The sequence below is a fragment of the Athene cunicularia genome, assembly GCF_003259725.1.
Source record: "Athene cunicularia isolate RWA chromosome 1 unlocalized genomic scaffold, athCun1 chr1_part1, whole genome shotgun sequence".
In the NCBI taxonomy this organism is placed as follows: domain Eukaryota; kingdom Metazoa; phylum Chordata; class Aves; order Strigiformes; family Strigidae; genus Athene; species Athene cunicularia.
The window spans coordinates 98,846,231-98,866,652 of record NW_020799091.1 but is presented as its reverse complement, the minus strand read 5'-3'; the positions used below and the strand labels follow the sequence as shown (position 1 = coordinate 98,866,652).

Sequence of the window (20,422 nt, the reverse complement as noted above, 5' to 3'; positions counted from 1 at the left end):
GGCTCCTTCGGCGCGGGGAGGCGCCTCTCGCCGCCAGGCCCGGCGTCCCGACCTGCGGTGGGCTGCCGGGATTGCCTGGGGAGGGCTCCGGTGTCTGTTAGCGCTTGTCTGGGCGCGTTGCGGAGGCCGCTGTGGGCCGGAATCCGTGTACCCCGCAGCACGATTTGGCGTTAATACCAGCGGAATCGCACGTGAAACCAGCGGGTTATGGGGGTTGGGGCTTCGGCAGTGTCTCTGCAGGAAAACTGACCCTAGCCATAGTCTGTGAGGTGCAGCGTCGCAGATTTTGATGCAGGTAATGCAAAATTGAGTTTAGCGACCAGTGGAGCTGGTTTTGATGCAGCTAAATCGTGTAGCTCAAGGCTAAAAAATTTGTAAGGAAAAATGCCCAGCAGTAGACTCGGACAGAGCTACTTGTCGCCAAGTGTAGCCGAGGCATCTGTCGGTACGTTTTAATGCCGCATATCCCACCGTGGTTCCTCGAGGGGCATGGCCGGCTCACCAGGAGCACCGCTGGCAGCGTGGGGGAAATGGGCTTCTGGTTAATGGATTTGGATTATTAAGGTTAAAAGGGTTTGATATCCTTAGAAACAACTCATTCAGTGTTCCCCAGCAAAACCAGAAATAGAGTGCGAGTATAACATTACAACCCACAGCACCATTCCCTAGTTCGCATGGTTTTAGTAGTAAGGTTGATCCATACGTTGTATTACCTGTGTAGGTTTAGAACGGTTCTCTGCTTACTCTCTGGCTGAACATCTCCCGTGGTGTCTGTCTGTCTCTCTCTCTCAGTATTCTGATAAGCAAATGTATATAAATATACCATTTGCTTGTTTCAAAGAATAGGGTGTGTTTTCTGCTCTACTGATGTGGAGATTCTCTGAAATACAAGCCAGTGACTTACAGTTGCAAAGCCTGCTTTTTTTTTCTGATTGGAAGGAAATACAAAACAACCCAGTCTGAACTCCAGTTAAAAATCAGCTGCCACTTAAGATGATGTAGAAGTGTGAAGCTGAGTTTTGAAAGCACCAAGGGCTTCAGGCAGTTCCCACGGGTGTTACTGTGAGCCCAGGCTGATAAGTTGAGTGGGGGCTGTATTCACTAGTGTTCCTGTGGCTTCTCTCTAGGGATTGCTGAAACTCTGAAGAGGAAGAGTATGAAAAGCTAATCGGAGTTCTGACGGAAATGGTTTTCCCCTGAAATTGTACTGGCATTGATATGCAGAGAACATCCAGATTTAGACAACTCTGCAAACTCACAGATAAACCTGTTTTGTAACATGTTTCTTACGTATTCTAAGGTGCTAAACATATAACTTGGCCTTGAATATGCATCATGTAAGATACATGTGTTGTTCAGCATACAGAGTCATACACGAGTCACTTCAGATTCCAAGAGTGGGATAGTTGTTATTCATGTCAGCATGTACAGCAAGGATCAAAGGTACGTAAATCCATCTATTGTATAATACCATATATGGAGTGCTTTGAACATGTCATGTGGTTAATTGCAAGGATTAAGACATAAAGGAAATATTTTTTTAAGTTTTCCCCTTAAGAGAAAATTTCGAACAGTCTGAGGTATCAGATCCTGCAGGTGTAACTGTTCTTTAAAGTGACTGCGAAAGTAACATTGTTTGTCATTAGGTTTCTGTGTGACTTCTGAACAAAGCCGGTAATCTTGTTGAAATAGAATTATTTTTTTTCTGCTTGTGTAATCTGTAAGATTGATCTGAATAAGAAAATCAAATTATTTTTTCTTCTGTCACATTCACTAGTGCTAAAACTAAATGGACTCGATAGATATGTGTGACTTAATTGCTTTCTGGTTTGCCGATATCAGCGATAAACTTGAAAGATTTTGTAACTAGTAAATCTTATCTTCTTATGCATCACATAATTCGATTGAAAAGAGGAAGACTGGTATTTTATATCACCTAAATATTCGTCATGGTTGAATGAATGAAATGAACCAAACTGAAGTGAAAAGAACCTTCCTTTTGTGGAATTATGTCAGTTTGTATAGTCATGCTAAAACTTTGAACAGAGGAAGATTGATATGTCAGTTGATTTTTTTAATTCATCTGATTTTAACATACTGTGTTAGGTTTGACCATAGTATGCTTTGTCATGATTTTGAATTTTAAAAGATGTTTGTTTGCAGATAAAAGAATTTAAGTTATATTTTAAAATAATTTTAGATTAAAAAATCAATTTATTTGTATTAAACCTGAGGAGAAAATTATTTGGAAATAGTTATACCCTTGCCTAGCTGTCTATAGATTCACACTTGTTCCTTAGTACTTTGCCTGTTATTCAAAATCAGATGCTGTGACTATTAATGCCATGAGGATAATAAATAGATCTTGCGTATTTTAAAAAAAGGGAACATAAACTTCATAACTTCGTTATAATTAATAATTTTATAATTGTTTTTCTTTCTAACCTCCCTCTTGATCTACTCTTTCTGGAAACATTTTTAATAACAGTGATGAGTTCTTGTACTATTTCAAATAAAACCAAGCAATGTTTATTTTCATTCTATTTAATAAATTAGAGTGAGAGGCATAGAATTTTCAGATGCTATCTTCATGCAAAATTAATACAAATAATTATACAGTGACTATACTTATTTGAAATGATAAGAGCCCTTTCTGTGTGAAAAAAGGAAAAGTGCTATTGTCATAAAATTGCCTGTCTAATCTGAGGATCCTTGCCCCTCCCTCGCCAGTAGTAACTGTTTCAGTGCTACTGCCTCCCTCCAAACATTGGAAGAGTTTAAAATAACTGTACATAAACCTCGGTTTTCTTGCAAGTAATTTACTAACATAATTTGCTGAATATGGTTGTTTTTAATGTATTTGCAGGCACAGAAGCAAAATGTTTATTTTACAGTCAGTAGGTTATATTTCTTAATCACTATGGCAACACTGATGGATGGACCAATGCGTTTTTATCAACTTGGTAAGTTGCCTGTACCTTTGTATTGTAACAGGAGTAGTACTGCTAATTTTTCACTAACACTTCTCTTGAGTTAATGAAGTAAGATACCATCATCTTATTATAGAGCTCTCCTTGGAGTAATTCACAGAATCAAGAATCTAGTCTATTATATTTTACATACTCCATTCTATACATAAACCATTATTTTCCCATGAGAAGGAAATGCTTTGAAACAGCATGCTGCATTCTGTCTCTCTAAATGTCTGGTGAACTCTTAGTTGGATGTGTTGTTTTTCATTGCTTATTTTAACTTTTTTCAGCAGTTCTTAGTTTTTGGATTACCAGGCACAACACACATAGTTTGTTGGCTGAACTGTAGTTTTAGTGAGAAACTGTTTTGATAGGATCATTCAATTCAGTAGAAAGAATAAGATGGCAAAGAAGATTCCCCATTCAGTTTACAGACCATCTTTATTTTTCCAGTCTTTATTTTCCCAGTTATTTGGTCTTAAGATTTTGTTGTTGTTGTTGTCTGTGTCTCTTTTGTAAGAGCGTAACCTACAAAATTTTGCAGCTCTCCAGCTATTGTTGCTAAACATGTTTGTTGAAACAAAGTTCAAAGGAAGGCAGTTTGGAACTCCATGTAAACAGAATTTGATTTTGGTAGGGGAGAGGCATTTAAAAGTCGCAGGTATGTACAGAATAGAAAAACATTTATGTCAACAATACATCAGCAAGACAGCTGAAACATGTGAGATGGCTGGCATAAGAGAATGGCAAAAGACTGTTTGCATCTCCTAATCTAAACAGCTTGCTCCAAGTGTGTCATTACTAGAGTTTGTGCACTGACACTATCTGTTTCTGTCATGGGAATAGCTTTAATGTGCCTTTTGGGAGAAAGTTGAATACCTTCCACAAATTATTACAAATCTGAGCTTGTATTCAGGTAAAGAATAGCAAAGTATTTTGTTATTCATACTCACTGGTTGTTTTTTCCTGTTAGGTGAGCTGTTACTATAGGGCAGGAAATCAATTGTTCTACTTTTAACTGCATTTTTCTAAGGAGAAGTTTATTTTTCAGTAATAATGTAGAATAATGAGTGCAAAAGGAAGATGTACGAGAGGATGTCTGTAGTTTGATAAAATAAAGCTTGAGAGCGATGAGTTTTCTGTCTTGTGGAAATATAAATTTGCTGCGTGTGTGACTCGAGTTGCTTAATGTCTCTGAGTCCAATTTCAGAAGGGATGCTGGGAGCATATTTTAATTTTTGTGAGACAGATGTTCAAAGAGCCAGATTTGTAAGAGATGCTTGGCTAAATACCCATTCCAAATGATTTCAACAAACTTAGGTGTCCAAGTGTATTTGTGTGTGCTTCTGTCTGTGACCACTGCTAACTAAAGGGCAAGTTTTAAGGTACTTTTCTGCAACCATAAAGATTATGTGCAGATATCTCTTTAATTGAGTAGGAAATTTCTCCTTTCTTTTTCCAGTACTCCCTGCAAAAGTAGTCAAGGATTATAAAATAACTGCATTAATCCCATTAGGAAATTCTCACAGTGTGTCTGGAACTGGACGGTTCCCACTGACTCACTGCTGTTCTGAATCCTTTCTACTTTAGCGGGAATATGTATTCTGGTACTGTGTTTCACATAGGAGTTGGACTTGATGACCTCCAGAGGTCCCTTCAAACCTCAGCCATTCTGTGATAGTCCTGTCCTATACATTATTTGTAGATCTCTGTAAAGATTGTCTTAATTTTTTGAGGTATGTCCTAGATTTCTCTTTTCACTGTCATTCTTACCATGGCACATCTTGTTGACACATCAAGTAGTTCTGTTGTATTGTTTGCCAAAGTGTGGCACCTGAGAACCTCAGTTGTGGGCCAGAGTGCTACTGCATTAGTTGCTGTGCAAATGTAAAGTCAAAGATATTCCTCATACTACAGAAGTTACAATTCTAAGTGAGATGAGAATAAAAGGACATGTTAAGGCAGTATTAATCATCATAGTTCAACAGAGGTAGCAGGCCAGTGGTGTTTTGGGTATTGTCATATTTTTGCGTAGAGGATTTAGGTGTAGAGACAAAAGAGGGTTCATGGAGAAAAGTTTTAGGGAAAAAATTAAGTAATTTTGCAGATACTTCCATAAAGTTTGTCTAAAGCATGCATGTTTGAATTTAACTAGTAACTTCTTTGGCCAACCGAGTATGGGAATTAGCATCTCATCAGTAGGAGGATAGGCCACAAAATGCCTTTAAAATGAGGGCAGGAAGTTTATGTTTGCACTTGGAAAGCAGAAGGGAGCTAAAAGATCTTGAGAAAAAAGTTAGAAAGGTTAGAACAATAATTTCAAGAGTGTCTTGAAGCACCATGTTGAAAAGATAGGAATGATTCAAGACTGGGTTTGTCAGGGAAAAGAATTCTGCGTACAGTGAGAATCTGGATGAACAAACAGTCTTACAGAGGTTATACAAGAAGACGTGGGAACCTCTAGGACACCAGGATCTGCAAGAAGGCTCGGTTCAGATTACTCAGACAGTAGGCCTGACTGGCAGGCTGAATGTAGCCTTAAGCGTGCCCTGTGACAGGAGAAGTATTGCAGCATCTGTTGGTGGTTTTTTGCTTTTCTTTTGCAGGCAGAGAATGCAGTAGAGTTAAATACCCACAGGGGAATGTTACAGAAACAGGGCACAAAATAGAGAGGGAGTTACAAAATAGACCCTGAAATAGAGAGTTATAGGAGTTAACTGGCTGAAGACAGTGAGTAGTATACCAAAGTTGTTAAAACTACAGCCTTGAGGACTCTGCACGTTTAGCAAAGAAGGACATCTATGAAGGTTCTTCAAGCAATAATAGTATCTTTTCCCAGACCAGTTTCAAGATCCTTGTCGTGACTTAAAATGATGTTTAATAGACAGTGACCTGCCTGAAATATAGTCAGAGTCCTCTAAGACAATGTTTGGTAACAACATCTTCAGTACATTTATTCACACTGAGTTTTGAACCTCATCTGGCAGGGATCGGTGTAAGCCTGAACCACAGTGTAGTTATCAGAACTGGCTCCTAGGAGCCTTGAATTAGTAACAGAGGTTGGAAGGGGACATTCCATACTCTGAGGAAGGAGGGAAGGGTAATGCAGTAGGAAGAAGATGTGAAAGAAATAAATAGTTCCACTGAGCATGCCAAGTATTGTCTCTAATGGTTGCAAATTAATATTACCAGTAGTAAGCTAATAATCAGATATTATAGATACACAAATGTGTTAATATATAGTTTCATTTTCCAGTGTACATCAGCATTCTGTCTACAGCTTGTAGCAGCTTGCCTGGTAAGAGTTTTTATTGTCTTTCAAATGCTTTTCCTAACACAGTTCAAAAAACTTTCATATTCTTACCAAGCATCATTTTAAAACATCATGCTTCTTGAGTAAAGAAATTAATAGAAGTATAATACAGAAGGACAGTTCTTTGCATTGTTGTTTCTATTGTGCTGAATTCTGTTCTATGCTTGCTTTATTTTGGGGCAAATATTGGGCTGCTTTAGTTGGGTTTATTTATTAGAATTCTTGCAGTCTCACATTTGTTTGCCATTTATATTGGTGGGTTGTTTGTTGTGTTTTTTTCCCTTTCTAGAAAGATTTCTGGAAGGGCCACGCCACAACCTACAAATGAAATCTTGTAATTTTCAGCACATTTTGTCCTGGCAGGCAAAAAGTGATCCAACTATGCCAACATACTATCGTGTGCTGTACACTGACCACAGGCAAGTCTTACAAGACACAAATTTTACTTTCCATGTTTATTGACTTGAAAAACCCAGCCTTAGTATTTTTTGTTTGTGTTTCTGCTCAGAAACACTCCCCCACCTGTGCTTTCTTGTATCAGAGAATCCAGATAGATTATTTTGATCTTGTTTTAACTTTACAGGAAATGGAAGGTTGCTAAACAATGTTCAAATATTACACAACTCTCCTGTAATCTGACAGATGATTTTGAAGAGGATTCCACTGAGTATTCTGTATTTGTTCAGAGTTTCATAGGAACTGAAGTATTCAATTCTTCTGTACTTCGTTTTATGCCATCTAGTGACAGTAAGTTCTTGGTCTGCATTTGCTCATTTTAGTAGTTTAGCTGATGTATAAATTATATTCTGCTATCTTTTTACAGTAAGACACTCCAAACTAACAAGAATATGAATTTGTATATAGTCTATCACATACCAGTTACAAGATATAAAATATATAGATAGCTTTCTAAAATTAGTGGCTACAGTAGTTCTCATAAATGGACGAGGCTCTCGTTTTGAAATAAAATATGTATCTAGAAATACAGAGGAATTAGCATTGTGTTAAGCATTGGCAAGCACAAAGTAAAAATCTCTTAAATACATAAGATACATAACTCAAAAAAAAAAAAAAAATCCCCACATACTGACTACTTGATAACATAAAAACAAAGTTAAGAGTTAAAGAAAGACCATGTCTGCACTAGGTGTAGGGGAAGAAATTTACTTGTTTGTTCATCAACCTGCTCTTCGTCCCTTCCTTGCTGGAAGAAGATGCTTATTAGCTGTAACATCTTCTACTGTCAGAGGTGGCTTTACCCTTAGTTGTGCTTAGTGTTCAGTTTTGAAGTAACAGAGACAGAGATGAAGGAGCAACTGGAGGACTACGGAGGAGAAATAGGTCATGTCAACCTCTGAATTCAGCACAAAGGTAGCCACTGCTGTGTCCGCTTATAGTCTCAGGAATGATGAAAAACAGGAGAGGATGGGAAGAATAACCACAAGGATAATTGAAGGATTTGAGAACATCCTCCTGAGGTGGAAGCCTTCAATCTTTCAGGAATTAGTTTAACACAGATAAAGATCAGAAGGTGCATTGACCACTAGTTAATATGATGGCAGGTTTCTTCAGTCTTATAAACAAAGCATAACAGTGTGCCCTGAATGAAAGCTGAAGCTAGATAAGTTTTAGCTAGAGACATATTTTGAACTGTCTACTGGAACAAACTGTCAGGTGCTCTGACTGATTGTCCATCACTGTCAACTTGTAAATTGAAATTGTATGTTTTGCTAGTAGTTCTCTAGTTCGAACCATAAGCAATTGAGTGTAGTCGTGTTTTCCAATGCACAGGACTTGGATGAACCTGTAGTCTTTTCTTGTTTTACAGTGCCTGAATAGGAAAAAATCAATATTCTATTTCCCTACTGGGTGTAGTTGATAGCTACCGTTGAATACCTACGGTGGAATCTCACCTCTGTTGACAGATTTGAGCAAAGAGAGAAAGGCTTCACAACAAAGAGCCAAGAAAACAACCACATTTGCCTGTAACCAGATTTAAGCTAATGTTTATTTGTAAGTTTAAAAAAAGATGAGAAATGAGCAAGTGTGCAACCATTTGACTAGGACATGCTTTTCTGTTTGAGAGTAGATGAAAGCTTACATTTGTTTTAAGTATTAAACTTTTTTTTTTTTAGCTTTCTACCCTATTTCAGGAACAGAAGTAGTTAGCAAATATATATTGCTTTTCTGAATTTTACAGAGGTTTGTAAACCAGTCTCAAAATGTACATGCTCCTGGAAAAGACAAAAGTGAATGCAAACTTTTCATGTCTTTTCCCCTGCCAATGTACCACACAGAAATGGAGGATTATGGAGATAGATTGTTCTCATGCCATTTTCCAACATTCCTACTTTTTTTCCTGTGTTTGAGGAAAGAAGGTCTTAGGTTTGATTCACTACAGAAGTTCCTCTGATATTGATGGATGTGTATGTAGTTTTGGAGAGAGGAGACAATTAGCATGCATGGCTCTTCAAACATATATTTATTTTCTGAGGACCTGAACTTGAGAGATTACTTTGAATTCAATGGAAGTCTCACAGAAGCATAACTATGTTTCACTAAGTCCTCTGTCCTACTGTCAGTAGAGTTTTTAGTCTTTGGAGCTCAGCTGTCAAGTTAAGACCTATAGCTTTCCTTGCAACCAGCATGAATATGTACAGGGCTACACACCAATTAATTTCTACAAAGATTCCTTCCAGAAAGTGACTAGAAGATGATGATGAACAAGAAAGTAATCAGCTTTTTCTATACATTAACCTCAGCTTTCCTCTCTAATAGATTAAAAGCTCACATCTCTGCGGAGCTGATGCAAAGCTCTGTCACCTTTCTGCTTCTTCCCTCCCCACCACTGCTTTGTGTTCTTAAAATCTAGTCATGTGGGAAAAGATCGTTTGACTGTGAAATTTAAATGTTCTTGTGGATTTACAACAGCAAGATACTCTGGAATCTGATTAGTCAGCTATATATCCATCACCAAAATAGAACTGGTACTGAATACATAATGTATATTTTTTCATCATTTTGTTTTCCTCTTTCTTTTTTTCCATAGCATTCCTGGGACCACCAGAAGTTAATATCAGTTCCTGTCTAAACTGCATAAATGTCACCATAAAGCTGCCAACCTCTCACTTCACAAAAAATGGAAAGTTAATGTCTTTAACTGATATATATAAAGAGCTTGATTATGGTATAACACTGAAAACACCTGATGGAGAGCATAAGGTAAGGACTTTTTTGTTTGTATTTCTCCCCTAAAGCTCAAATAAGAAAACGTAAAATAGCTCCGATGGTTAGTAGAATCACAGAAGCAAATATGTGAATAGAAGATACTTAAAAGAAAACAAAGAGAATGACCAATATAATTGTAGCTTTCTTTTACTGCAGACTAGCAGGCCTGGAGAAGGAATACTAGTTGTCCTATATCCTTACTTGAAATAAAGCACAGGGCACTGGCTCAAGTGATTATTCTCTGGGTAGAAAAGGAAAAGGCATTTTAACAGTAACTACTAGTGGGGGTATGCATAGCTGATAGGAACGTATGTTGAGAAAGCAGTTCAGTAGTTTTCTGTCAAACTGGGAAAATGTATCCAGTTAGTTTCTGAAACAGCCTATTCTGGATCTGGTACCATTTAATTTGGTGGGGTTTTTGGTATGCTGAAATGGAAAGGTAGATAGGCATGATTAGAACTTAAAATGATCCTCACAAAATGGAGAAACAATCTTAAAATAATAGGACATCATTCAGTAAGCACCAATGCAAGGCATAATAATAATAATTGTCCTGTGTATAAGTAACATCTACACAGCAGCAGTTTTGCCAGAAAGAACAAGAGCATTCTATAATATTACAAGCTAAACATGACTTGCCTGTTGCTGAGAGATAAAAAAAAATTGTATTTTTTCATACATAGTATTTATAAAGCCCACCTACCCTGTAGTAGTATGGGATTCAGAAAAAACATGGACCCGTTGAGCAGAATCCAGAAAGGAACAGTAAGAACTGGGGGGGATCCTAACACATGATCCTTTGAGGAAATGCTGGAATAATAGGGGACTGCTAGTGTAAGCAAGCAAAGCCCAGTTAGAGACCAGAGTCTCTGAGTATGTAAACATTTACTATAGAAAAGGAGGAAATAAACCATTCACTGTGACTGTGACCAAAACCAGTGAAATTGGCAGTTGTGCAGACTTTAGTTTAAACATCAAGAGTCACATTAATACCTGGGCTGGCAAAGCACTGGATTAACTTGTCTAACTAGCAGATGGACTGCCTGTACTGGAAGCTTTGAACAGCAGGTTAGACAGGTATCTGTTGGGAATTTAATCTCTCTAATTTATGCTGCCATGGAAGAAGGACCACAGCTTGCTTGCCCTGGATATTCTTCCCTGAATTCTGAATCAAAATACCACTTGCAGTTTCATATCTGTAGAATCTATGTGAGGCTACTTCAAGGGGATATATAGTGACCAACAGTTGGAGACGGATCATCTTTGATAATAATGATATTTCACAAACAGGTGTAAGGTAGGCATCTTGACATCAGCTAGAACTAGAGATGAAACAGTTGCCTCGGTAAATCACTGAGTTACTGTGTCAGTTTTTGCAGTTTCACATGCTACTGTGTATTATATACTGAATGTATTATATACTGAAATAGCCATAATATTTTATCAGTGGCTGGGGATCTCTTTTTAGGTAAATAGCTAACTTTTAAAACATTGTCTTTCATGGCAGAGGCCACTTGAGAAAACCAATGAAGAAATTTTTAGTACTGTCATTGAAGAACTGTATCCAAATAGAAATTACTGTGTGTCTGTTATGATCACTGCATCTCTGAACAAACATTGCATCCCATCAGCTTGGAAATGTATAACTGCAGACGCTGTAGCTCAACAAGGTAACTATGCTGTGGTGCAAGAATGGATTGTCTGACTTGATTATGTGCAAGTATTTGCTTTTTAGCAAGATTTACAAGTCAATCTTAAAAATAATAAAAGAGGAAGTACCTTCCAAGTGATAAATGTTGTGGATTTATAAGTGAAATATAAAACTCCATCTGCTTTGGGGCCACAAATCTATTATTAATCTTGTGAACCGTACAAATCTCCACTAACTGCATAAATAGTTACCAAAAATGGCTTGCTTTTTTTTTTTTTTAAATTCCTGAATCTAATTTGAGGTTTGGTCTTGTTTTGACTTTGGACCAGATGACCTGCAGAGGTCCTTTCTAACCAAAATTATTCTGTGATTCTAAATAGCTGTTCTGAATGTAAAATACAGAATGTGGTCATTGGAAACTTCATTCATGTATTTTTATTTGTTTGGTTTTTTTCGCTTGCAGATTATCATATAGTTACAATTGCAGGTGCTGTATGTTTTTCACTGATGTTAGCTGGTGCCCTGAAGTGTATGCATGCAGGAGGTTATATTCTTCAAAAAAAATCACTTCCACATACCTTGGTATGTAATAATTCCCGTATTTAACCTTTCTGTCTGGGAGGAGGAAGTTTACCATCTGAAATTTCTAATCCTGCACACTAGGTGCAAGTTACGTACCTACATGTTTTAATTTGTTGTTTGCCTATGTTAAAGTTAGTCTATAGGCTGCTAAATCTTGTCTGTTCTACAGAACAGATATTTATTCTTTTTCAAAACCATTTCTTGCTACTTCTGTGTCAAGTTACTAACGGAGATAGAGATGTGATCATCTCACCCTACTTCGTGCTTGTCAGGCTGCACCTAGAGCATTGTGTCCAGTTCTGGTTCCCACAGTGCCAGAAATATGCTAACGGCCTGGAGAGAGTCCAGAGGATGGTCATGAAAGTGAATAAAGGGCTGGAGAACCTGCCCTGTGAAGAAAGATTGAAGGAGTTAGGTCTTTTCTCCCTGAAGAGAAGGGAAGGCCCAGGGGGTACCTCATGACTGTATTTCAGTACTTAAAGAGCAGCTGCACACAGGACAGGGTCTCAAGACAAGGGACAATGGGTACAAGTTGTACTATGAAAGCTTTCATCTCGATTTAAGAAGTTTTTTAAAGTGAGAAAAGTCAGTCACTAGAACAACCTCCCCAAGGATGATGGAGTCCCCATCACTGGAGTTTTTCAGTATGTGATTGGATAGGGTGCTAGAGAATCTTATCTAGGCTCCCTCTCCCCTGAAAGGTTGGACCAGATGATCTTTTGAGCTCACTTCCAGCCTCGGCTGCTCTATGAAGTTAGAGGGTGCAAGCAGTAGCGAGGGGAAATCCCCCACAAAGTAACTTTAAATAACTATGTTACACAGAAGCAGGCTAGGTCCTACAGCAGAGCACCCAGCATAGGACAACTAACCTTTGAAAATTACCTTATGTTGTAAATCCTTCCTGCAGCAGACAAATTTATTCTACTAACTGAGCCAGAGCAATAACTCCAGAACAAAAAACCTGCCCCAGTTCTTAAGTGCACGGGAGAAGACCTGTTCTCCACCAAGCCTCATGAGCTGGGAGATGGGGAGGGGAAGCATATTGAGGTCAGCACAGTCGAAGAGGAGGTGGTCAGAGACCTGCTTGGATGCACAGAAGTCTGTGGGACTGGATGGGTTACACCCAAGGGTGCTGAAGGAGTTGGCAGATGTGCTCACCAAGGCGCTGTCCATGATTTACCTGAAATCATGGCTAACTGGGGAGGTCCCATTGCACTGGAGGGTGGCAAATGTGACACCCATCTACAAGAGAGGCAGAAAGGATGATTCAGGAAACTATAGACCTGTCAGTCTGACCTCAGTACCAGGGAAGGTCATGGAGCAGGCCATCTCGAGTGCCATTAAAAGTCATATAATGGACAACCAGGGATCAGGCCCAGTCAGCATGGGTGTATGAAAGGCAGGTCCTGCCTGACAAACCTGATCTCCTTCTACGACAGGGCGACCTGCTTCTTGGATGAGGGGAAGGCTGTGCATGTTGTTTACCTTGACTTTAGCAAGGCCTTTGACACCATTTCCCACAGAATTCTCCTGGCAAAACTGATTGCTTGCAGCTTGGATGGGCACACGGTTCGCTGGGTAAAAAACTGTCTGGATGGCCAGGCCCAAAGAGTTGTGGTGAATGGAGTTAAATCCAGTTGGCAGCTGGTCACGAGTGGTGTCCCCCAGGGCTCGGTTTTGGGGTCACTCCTGTTTAACATCTTTATTGATGATCTAGACGAGGGGATCGAGTGCACCCTCAGTCAGTTTGCAGATGACACCAAGCTGGGTGGGAGTGTTGATGTGCTCGAGGGTAGGGAGGCTCTGCAGAGAGACCTGGACAGGCTGGAGCCATGGGCTGAGGCCAACTGCAGGAGTTTCCATAAGGCCAAATGCCGGGGGCTGCCCTTGGGCCACAACAACCCCCAGCAGCGCTACAGGCTTGGGGAGGAGTGGCTGGAGAGCTGCCAGTCAGAGAGGGACCTGGGGGTGTTGATTGACAGCCGAAACAGGAGCCAGCAATGTGCCCAGGTGGCCAAGAAGGCCAATGGCATCCTGGCTTGTGTCAGCAATAGCGTGGCCAGCAGGGACAGGGAAGGGATCTTGCCCCTGTACTCGGCACTGGTGAGGCCGCACCTCGATTCCTGTGTTCAGTTTTGTGCCCCTCACTACAAAAACGACATTGAATGACTCGAGCGTGTCCAGAGAAGGGCAACGGAGCTGGTGCAGGGTCTGGAGCACATGTCGTACAGGGAGTGGCTGAGGGAACTGGGGGTGTTTAGCCTGGAGAAGAGGAGGCTGAGGGGAGACCTCATCGCCCTCTACAGCTACCTGAAAGGAGGGTGCAGAGAGCTGGGGATGAGCCTCTTTAACCAAGTAATAAGCAATAGGAAAAGAGGTAACAGCCTCAAATTGCACCAGGGAAGGTTTAGACTAGATATTAGGAAGCATTTCTTTACAGAAGAGATTGTTAATAGGTGTTGGAATGGGCTGCCCAGGGAGGTGGTGGAGTCCCCATCCCTGGAGGTGTTTAAGAGTAGGGTCAACTTAGCACTTAGGGATATGGTGTAGTTGGGAATGGTCAGTGTTAGTTTAATGGTTGGACTGGATGATCTTTAAGGTCTTTTCCAACCTAGACAATTCTGTGATTCTGTGGATGCTCTGAAAACATTCAAGAGTAATGTATATCCTTATCAAGCAGTTTCTGGCACATTTTACCTCCCTTATTTCACCCTGCAGCATCATACTTTTCTCTAATAACAAAACCAATTATTACCCCTATAATATTTTTTCCATTTATTATAGAAAAAATCAGAGCTTTCCCTAAAGATTTGAGGATAGTTTAGCCACGTCCCTGGTTACTGGAGTTAAAAGGCATTTTGAGAGATTCTACAACTAAAAGCAAGTATTTTAAGCTTGCCTTCAAAGTCTTTATCACGTTTCCACAGGAAGGCAAGCTGCAAAGACAAAAGGCAGCTTTAAGACCCAGTTGGGTATGTGCATATGTCATGGTTTAACCCCAGCTGGCAACTAAGCACCATGCATCCACTTGCTTGCTTACTCCCCACAGTGGGATGGGAAAGAGAACTAGAAGGGTAAAAGTAAGAAAACTCATGTGTTGTGATAAAGACAGTTTAGTAAGTAAAGCAAAATCTGTGTGTGTGTGTGTGTGTGTGTGTGTGTGTGTGTGCTCAAAGCAAAACAAGGTATTCATTCACCCCTTCTCATCAGCAGGCAGGTGTTCAGCCATCTCCAGGAAAGCAGGGCTCTGTCACGTGTAACAGTGACTTGGGAAGACAAACACCATCACTGTGAATGTTCCCCTGTTCCTTCTTCCCCCCAGCTTTACATGCTGAGCATGACACCATACGGTATGGGATATCCCTTTGGTCAGTTGGGGTCAGCTGTCCCGACTGTGTCCCCTGACAACTTCTTGTGCACCCCCAGCCTCCTCGCTGGTGGGGTGGGGTGAGAAGCAGAAAAGCCCTCGACTGTGTAAGCACTGCTCAGCAACAGCTAAAACACCCCTGTGCTATCAACACTGTTTTCAGCACAAATCCATAACATAGCCCATACCAGCTACTATGAAGAAAATGAACTCTTATCCCAGCCAAAACCAGCAGAACATATTGTTCTGTAGTGATGCACAGAAATGGCCTAGAGTTGGGAGGTTTGGTCTCCTTATCCCCAAAAATCACATCTGGAGAATAAAAGAGTTACTGTTAGCGCTCTAAGACCTTTTTTTTTTTTTTTCCTGAAGCTACACTTCATAGTTATTGTCCACAAAAGGAGTCGATAGCATGTGAGAAGTGCTAGAAGTAAAAGTTCAGCAGCCTGGTAAGAGTGAGATCTGGATGGTTGTTGGAAATGATCTCACCCACAAGAATTAAGAACTTAATTCACCTCAACAAGGAGACAAAGGACAGACCATCAAAGCCCTTTGTAGACATGTGACACTGTTTTAAGGAAGCAATCTTTAAAGCATGTTGTTTCTCAGGAAAACTGAGTCTGCTTTGTAACATCAACAGTAGCTTCTCAGTCAAAAAAAAAGTCCTCTTTACTGAACTCAGATATACCTTTTATGTCCCCAACCTTCCAGTTCCACAGGTATCTCATACAATAGATGGGGACGCAGTTATGTGCAGATATGTCCCTGCCAGAAAAATTTCCTAGTTGTTAGTTCCAGAATGTTATTAGCAAGATTCAGGGTCACTTCTCTGGGTAGCCTGATGTCTGTCATCCTTCTTCAGTCTCAGTAATGATTTATTACTGTATTCTGTTATACACAGGCATTAGTGAAAAGGATGCCTGGTAGTAGAACACTTAGTAGGAAAAAAAGGATGTTCATATGCAAGTTATCTCTGCCAAAATCTAGAGCTAGCGTAGTATCTTGGAAAGTAACTCCCGGACCAGGCTGTTAAAATCTACCCAAATATTGGAGTTAGATTAAAACGAAAAGGTAAGAAAAAGAAAAGAAACAATATAGGTCTGGAAGAAAACTTACTTGGGGTGGGGTTAGTGGGACGGAACATCATGTACACAAGGCAAACAGTACCTGCATTACCTTCCAAATGCTAAGGTATTCTCAGGAGTCACACATAGTGATTGGCAAAAAAGTCCATGATTAAGGAAGAAAGAATGGTAATATATCACTCAAATTGTTCCACTGTTTTAAATAAAATAATCTTTCTTTGACTACTTCTGTGATCAAGTGTCATGTTTTAGAACTTGAAGAAGCCAGTCCTGAGCCAGCTAATTTTTTATTTTAGTAGAAGAGGCTGAACTGCCACTAAATTTCAAGGAGAAAGAAGATTCTTGGGACTTGTTTATATCCACCTTTGCTTGCTTTTTTTTTAATAGTTTCTGGCTTCTTTTACATTATGGCATTTTTCAGCATAAATATTTTCCATTTTCTACAAACATATCCAGAGCAGATTGGTATCAACTTTTTCTAAGACTTTTCCTCATGGTTCTGTTTATTGCTATGTCATTACCTTCATATCCCTAAGATTGCTGAACATGACTTAGCCAGGCAGTGTCTAAGGTTAATTTTTTTATTGTCAACATTTTTCCCTGATGCTTCCAATATTCAGTAGTCCTCAGAAGTGCAGACTAAAACTGGGAAAATGGGACTTAGGATGTTACGGAGTTCATTGCTTCAAATGGTATGTTTCTAAAGGACATTAAAACTGATCATCCATGTAGGGCTTCTCTTTTGTATGGTAACTGCAATAGCTAATAGAGAGTTGCAAGACTAACTTCAGGTTTAAGGTGTATTTCTAAAATAAGCTTTTAGTCTTAGAAATATATCTCAGACGTTAGAATTAAAACATTTCATACCTGATGCTGCTTGGCACTAGTGTCATTTCTTTGAGGCTATCCAATGCTGTGTGCCTTGATTTGTAGTGAAGGCTGTCATGTTTACAGGAGTGGGGAAGAGGGACCAATCCTAGATGCCCTGAACTCCGCAGAAAAAGCCAAAAGTGTGACACAGAATGAATCATTTGTCTGACCCCCAACCTCATGATTGGGGGTATTTTTTTCACATATGTGTGTGTGAAAATTTGTCTGATATTTTTAATTCACTTTGCTCTTTTAGGTATTCATCAGGACATTAGCCTATTCACCTTGCACATTTGAATCTGAAAAAATAGCCTCTGTAGAGGTCATTTACAGAGAGGTTAAAAAAAAGGCAAATGAATCCTGTGGTGGTGTCAGTGATGAAGATGACAGCGATGACAGTGACAGCGATGCCATAAGTAATCATGACTATACAAGGCGTGGTGTCATAAGTAGAGCACCTCATTCCTCTGACACGCCTAATGTATTTGTGCAGTACTCTGCAAATAGGATGCATGATGACAGCAGCAGCCAGGCAAGTGAAAATCCAGACACTGAGCAAGAAGATTTTGAAGATCATGAGTTGGACATTGAAGAAGACAGACACGGAAGCAGTGAGTTACTTAATACTTTCTCTGAGGTAAATTGTAACTATTCTTCTAGGCGAAGGAACAGTGCTTGCTTTATCATTAACCTAAAAACTGTGATGTTGGGAACCTCTGAAGAGAACGTGGATAGTTCTGCAGCTCTTCTTTCTTCCCAAGAAGATGCAGTTGACTGGCAATGTACTCATGCTTTTGAAGCAAAACTCCTGGATGACACAGAAAGTGTGCAGAAGCCACACTGTCCTAACAGCTCTCATGAATGGCAAAATTCCTCTCAGTCTTCTGATGAACACGACTCGTCAGATTCAGATACAGACCAAAAAACTGAATACATAAGAAGATGAATAAGTGAGAACCACTGTTATTTTGTAACATGAATCGATATTGTCCAACTTCTGTTTCTGGACTCAACATACAAATCTTGTCTTTTTCTTTCTTTAACATTCAGAGAGTATATGTCTGAACACTGAAAATACTCAATGCTCATTTTTAACAAATATTTCTCTGATCTCTCCAGGTTGTTCCAGGTATAGTTCAGGTTGGATTATCCACAGAGAAGCAAAAATGACTGTTCAGATGCAGTGGAAAGAGTAGTTTCATTTTTGCAGTTTGATAGTGAAGTATACCTTTTAATTGTTACAAGTGAGAAGGTAGTTTGCAGTATAGGAAGTTGTAAGTGTTGGTCTCTCAACCAGACCACTTTTTAATTTTCTTTTTTGTATTCTTTAGTTCTGTTAATGGATTACTCTGAAACCTATTTTGCTGGATGATTGCTGTATTCAAGTCAGTGAACTGGTATCTACATTTGTGCAGAGAAAGCTGATCAAGTGAAATGATGGGGACAGAGATAAGAAGGCTCACCTTACAGGAGAGTTCCTCTTAATGTGAATTAAGGCATTCAATACACCTTTTTATAATTTTTTAGTATCATTGTGTGCAATTATTTAATATTGCGCTTCTAAAAAATCTTTTATGTCATTTAAAAGTGTACAGTTTAACATTTGGGCTTCATAAAAAAAATTTTGCATATCCCTGTCTGAATTTTTACTGTGGCTCCTACATGCCTTTGAAAAGGTACATGAGTTAGCCTGCTAAGAGCTCACTCCTTATGGGAAGGCTTTTAGGTATCACATAGCTGAAAATACCAACTTTCTTCACTTTGTGTTGATCTCCTTAGTTACTGCTTTTCTGCCCACAAGCAGTTTCTTTCTGCCATGGGTGGCAGTCATTCTTTTGGTCAGGATAGCCAAGAGGCATTTCTAAGGTGCTGGAATGTATTCTGCTGCTGCACTACTGTGAAGAATGAAATAGGTGTAAGTACCTGACAGCTTGGATCTTGACAGGCTAATTATTTGCAGATTTGTGCATCTGTAGAATTAGCGCATGAAACTTCCACTCACGCTGACCCTGTAACATTGTTGTTTGCACAGTGGGGTGGTTGTGTTCTGTCCACAGAGATAGAAACCAGGGGAATCACTGACAGGTAAGCGAAAACCATGGGACTTGGCCCACCCCAGGGAAGGCCAAACCTGACTTGTAGTCTTGTTTAATAACAGGAGGTGACAGTGGGCCAGAAATAAATATATTAACCCCCCACAGAGAACTGGTATTTTTAGCTGGCAACAGTAATAGCTTGAGAAAGAACTCTTTTTACTCTGTGAATAATATCACTGTTCCTTCCCCAAGTTTATGCTGGTTTTGATGGGGGACGCTGAATGTTCTGGCAGAAGTAGCAGCACTGCCATCTTTGGTGCAGGCTAGATGCTGAGGTCGGAACAGAAACCTTTCCTCAGGTAACTGACTTGTGGAAACACTACTCCATAACCTATAAGGTTATAAAATAGGTATGTTTATTCAGCACTGAGGCGTGCAGGGGATCACTCCACCACAAACATGCACATCTCTGGTGGCATCTTGTCTTAGCTTTATGCTACAAAGTATCACATATTCATAATATGTCTGTACACATGCATGACCTATCCTAGCTTCATATTATAATGAGCCTGAAAGTAATTTTCATATGTTCCGCTGCATCTGTGCAGTGTGTCCAGGTAGTTATGGGCTGGGGTCGTGGAGTTGAAGTAGCTCCTCTTCCTCACTGTTGAACTTTTTACCTTTGTTCCTTGCGCAGTCTCCATAGCCTCCTGGGCTCAGGCCAGACCATAAGGTTGGTTTTGACCTGGTTTTAGGGCTGTCTTCCTAGTCCATCCGGAAGCATTCCCTCATGGCTTCTATTAATCAAGGTTTCTTTATTGTTCTGCTCTCTGGCCCATCAACCATGATCTATTATTCTATTTAAAATTAGTTATCTTTTAACTAACGGGCCTCTGGCCCCTAATCTCTAAATCTTTAATCTTTATCTCTAAACTAAGTTATATCTTCATTTCCCAAGTGCCTAATTTCTATATCCTATTTTAATTTCCTAATTCCCCGTCTCAGTAATGTTGTATTGCCTGCAGCCGGAATTTTGACACTATGGATCAGCTGATGTCTGTTTATGCGTTATTTACCCCCTTTGCGTGGACCTGCCTTCTCGCATCTTCCCAGCTGCCAGGCAGTGTGCTGAAGGTGCGCTTTAGACACGACGAGTATCCAAGCAGCCAGGCGTCATGAACACCTTTTAAAACACGGCTCCGTTGAACAGCTTTCCCAACCGCGGGGGAGGTTCGGGTGCTGGGCATATACACTCTGGAAAGGGGAACGCAGCCGCGGCGGGCGGGGGAGGCTCTGGAAAGGTTGAGGTGAGCTGATC

General features: G+C 39.9%; 1 protein-coding gene across 5 annotated transcripts; it reads left to right on the top strand.

The window, feature by feature from the left end:
- The first annotated feature begins 54 nt into the window (after positions 1-54).
- Positions 55-18,674, top strand: IFNAR2 (interferon alpha and beta receptor subunit 2). 5 transcript variants are annotated; one of them, XM_026844114.1, is made up of 10 exons: positions 55-295; positions 1,128-1,443; positions 2,867-2,963; positions 6,229-6,270; positions 6,575-6,704; positions 6,869-7,032; positions 9,335-9,507; positions 11,021-11,183; positions 11,628-11,746; positions 17,325-18,674. In XM_026844114.1, exons 3-10 carry the CDS (start codon positions 2,921-2,923, stop codon positions 18,012-18,014), a joined length of 1,524 nt encoding a protein of 507 aa, XP_026699915.1. In that variant the 5' UTR covers positions 55-295; positions 1,128-1,443; positions 2,867-2,920; the 3' UTR covers positions 18,015-18,674. The 5 variants fall into 5 exon arrangements, with proteins under 5 accessions (XP_026699915.1, XP_026699923.1, XP_026699931.1 ...); XM_026844122.1 differs by lacking the exon at positions 1,128-1,443 and having other exon boundaries at positions 55-1,078; positions 2,864-2,963; XM_026844130.1 differs by lacking the exon at positions 55-295 and having other exon boundaries at positions 1,102-1,443; positions 11,652-11,746.
- Positions 18,675-20,422: the final 1,748 nt, after the last annotated feature.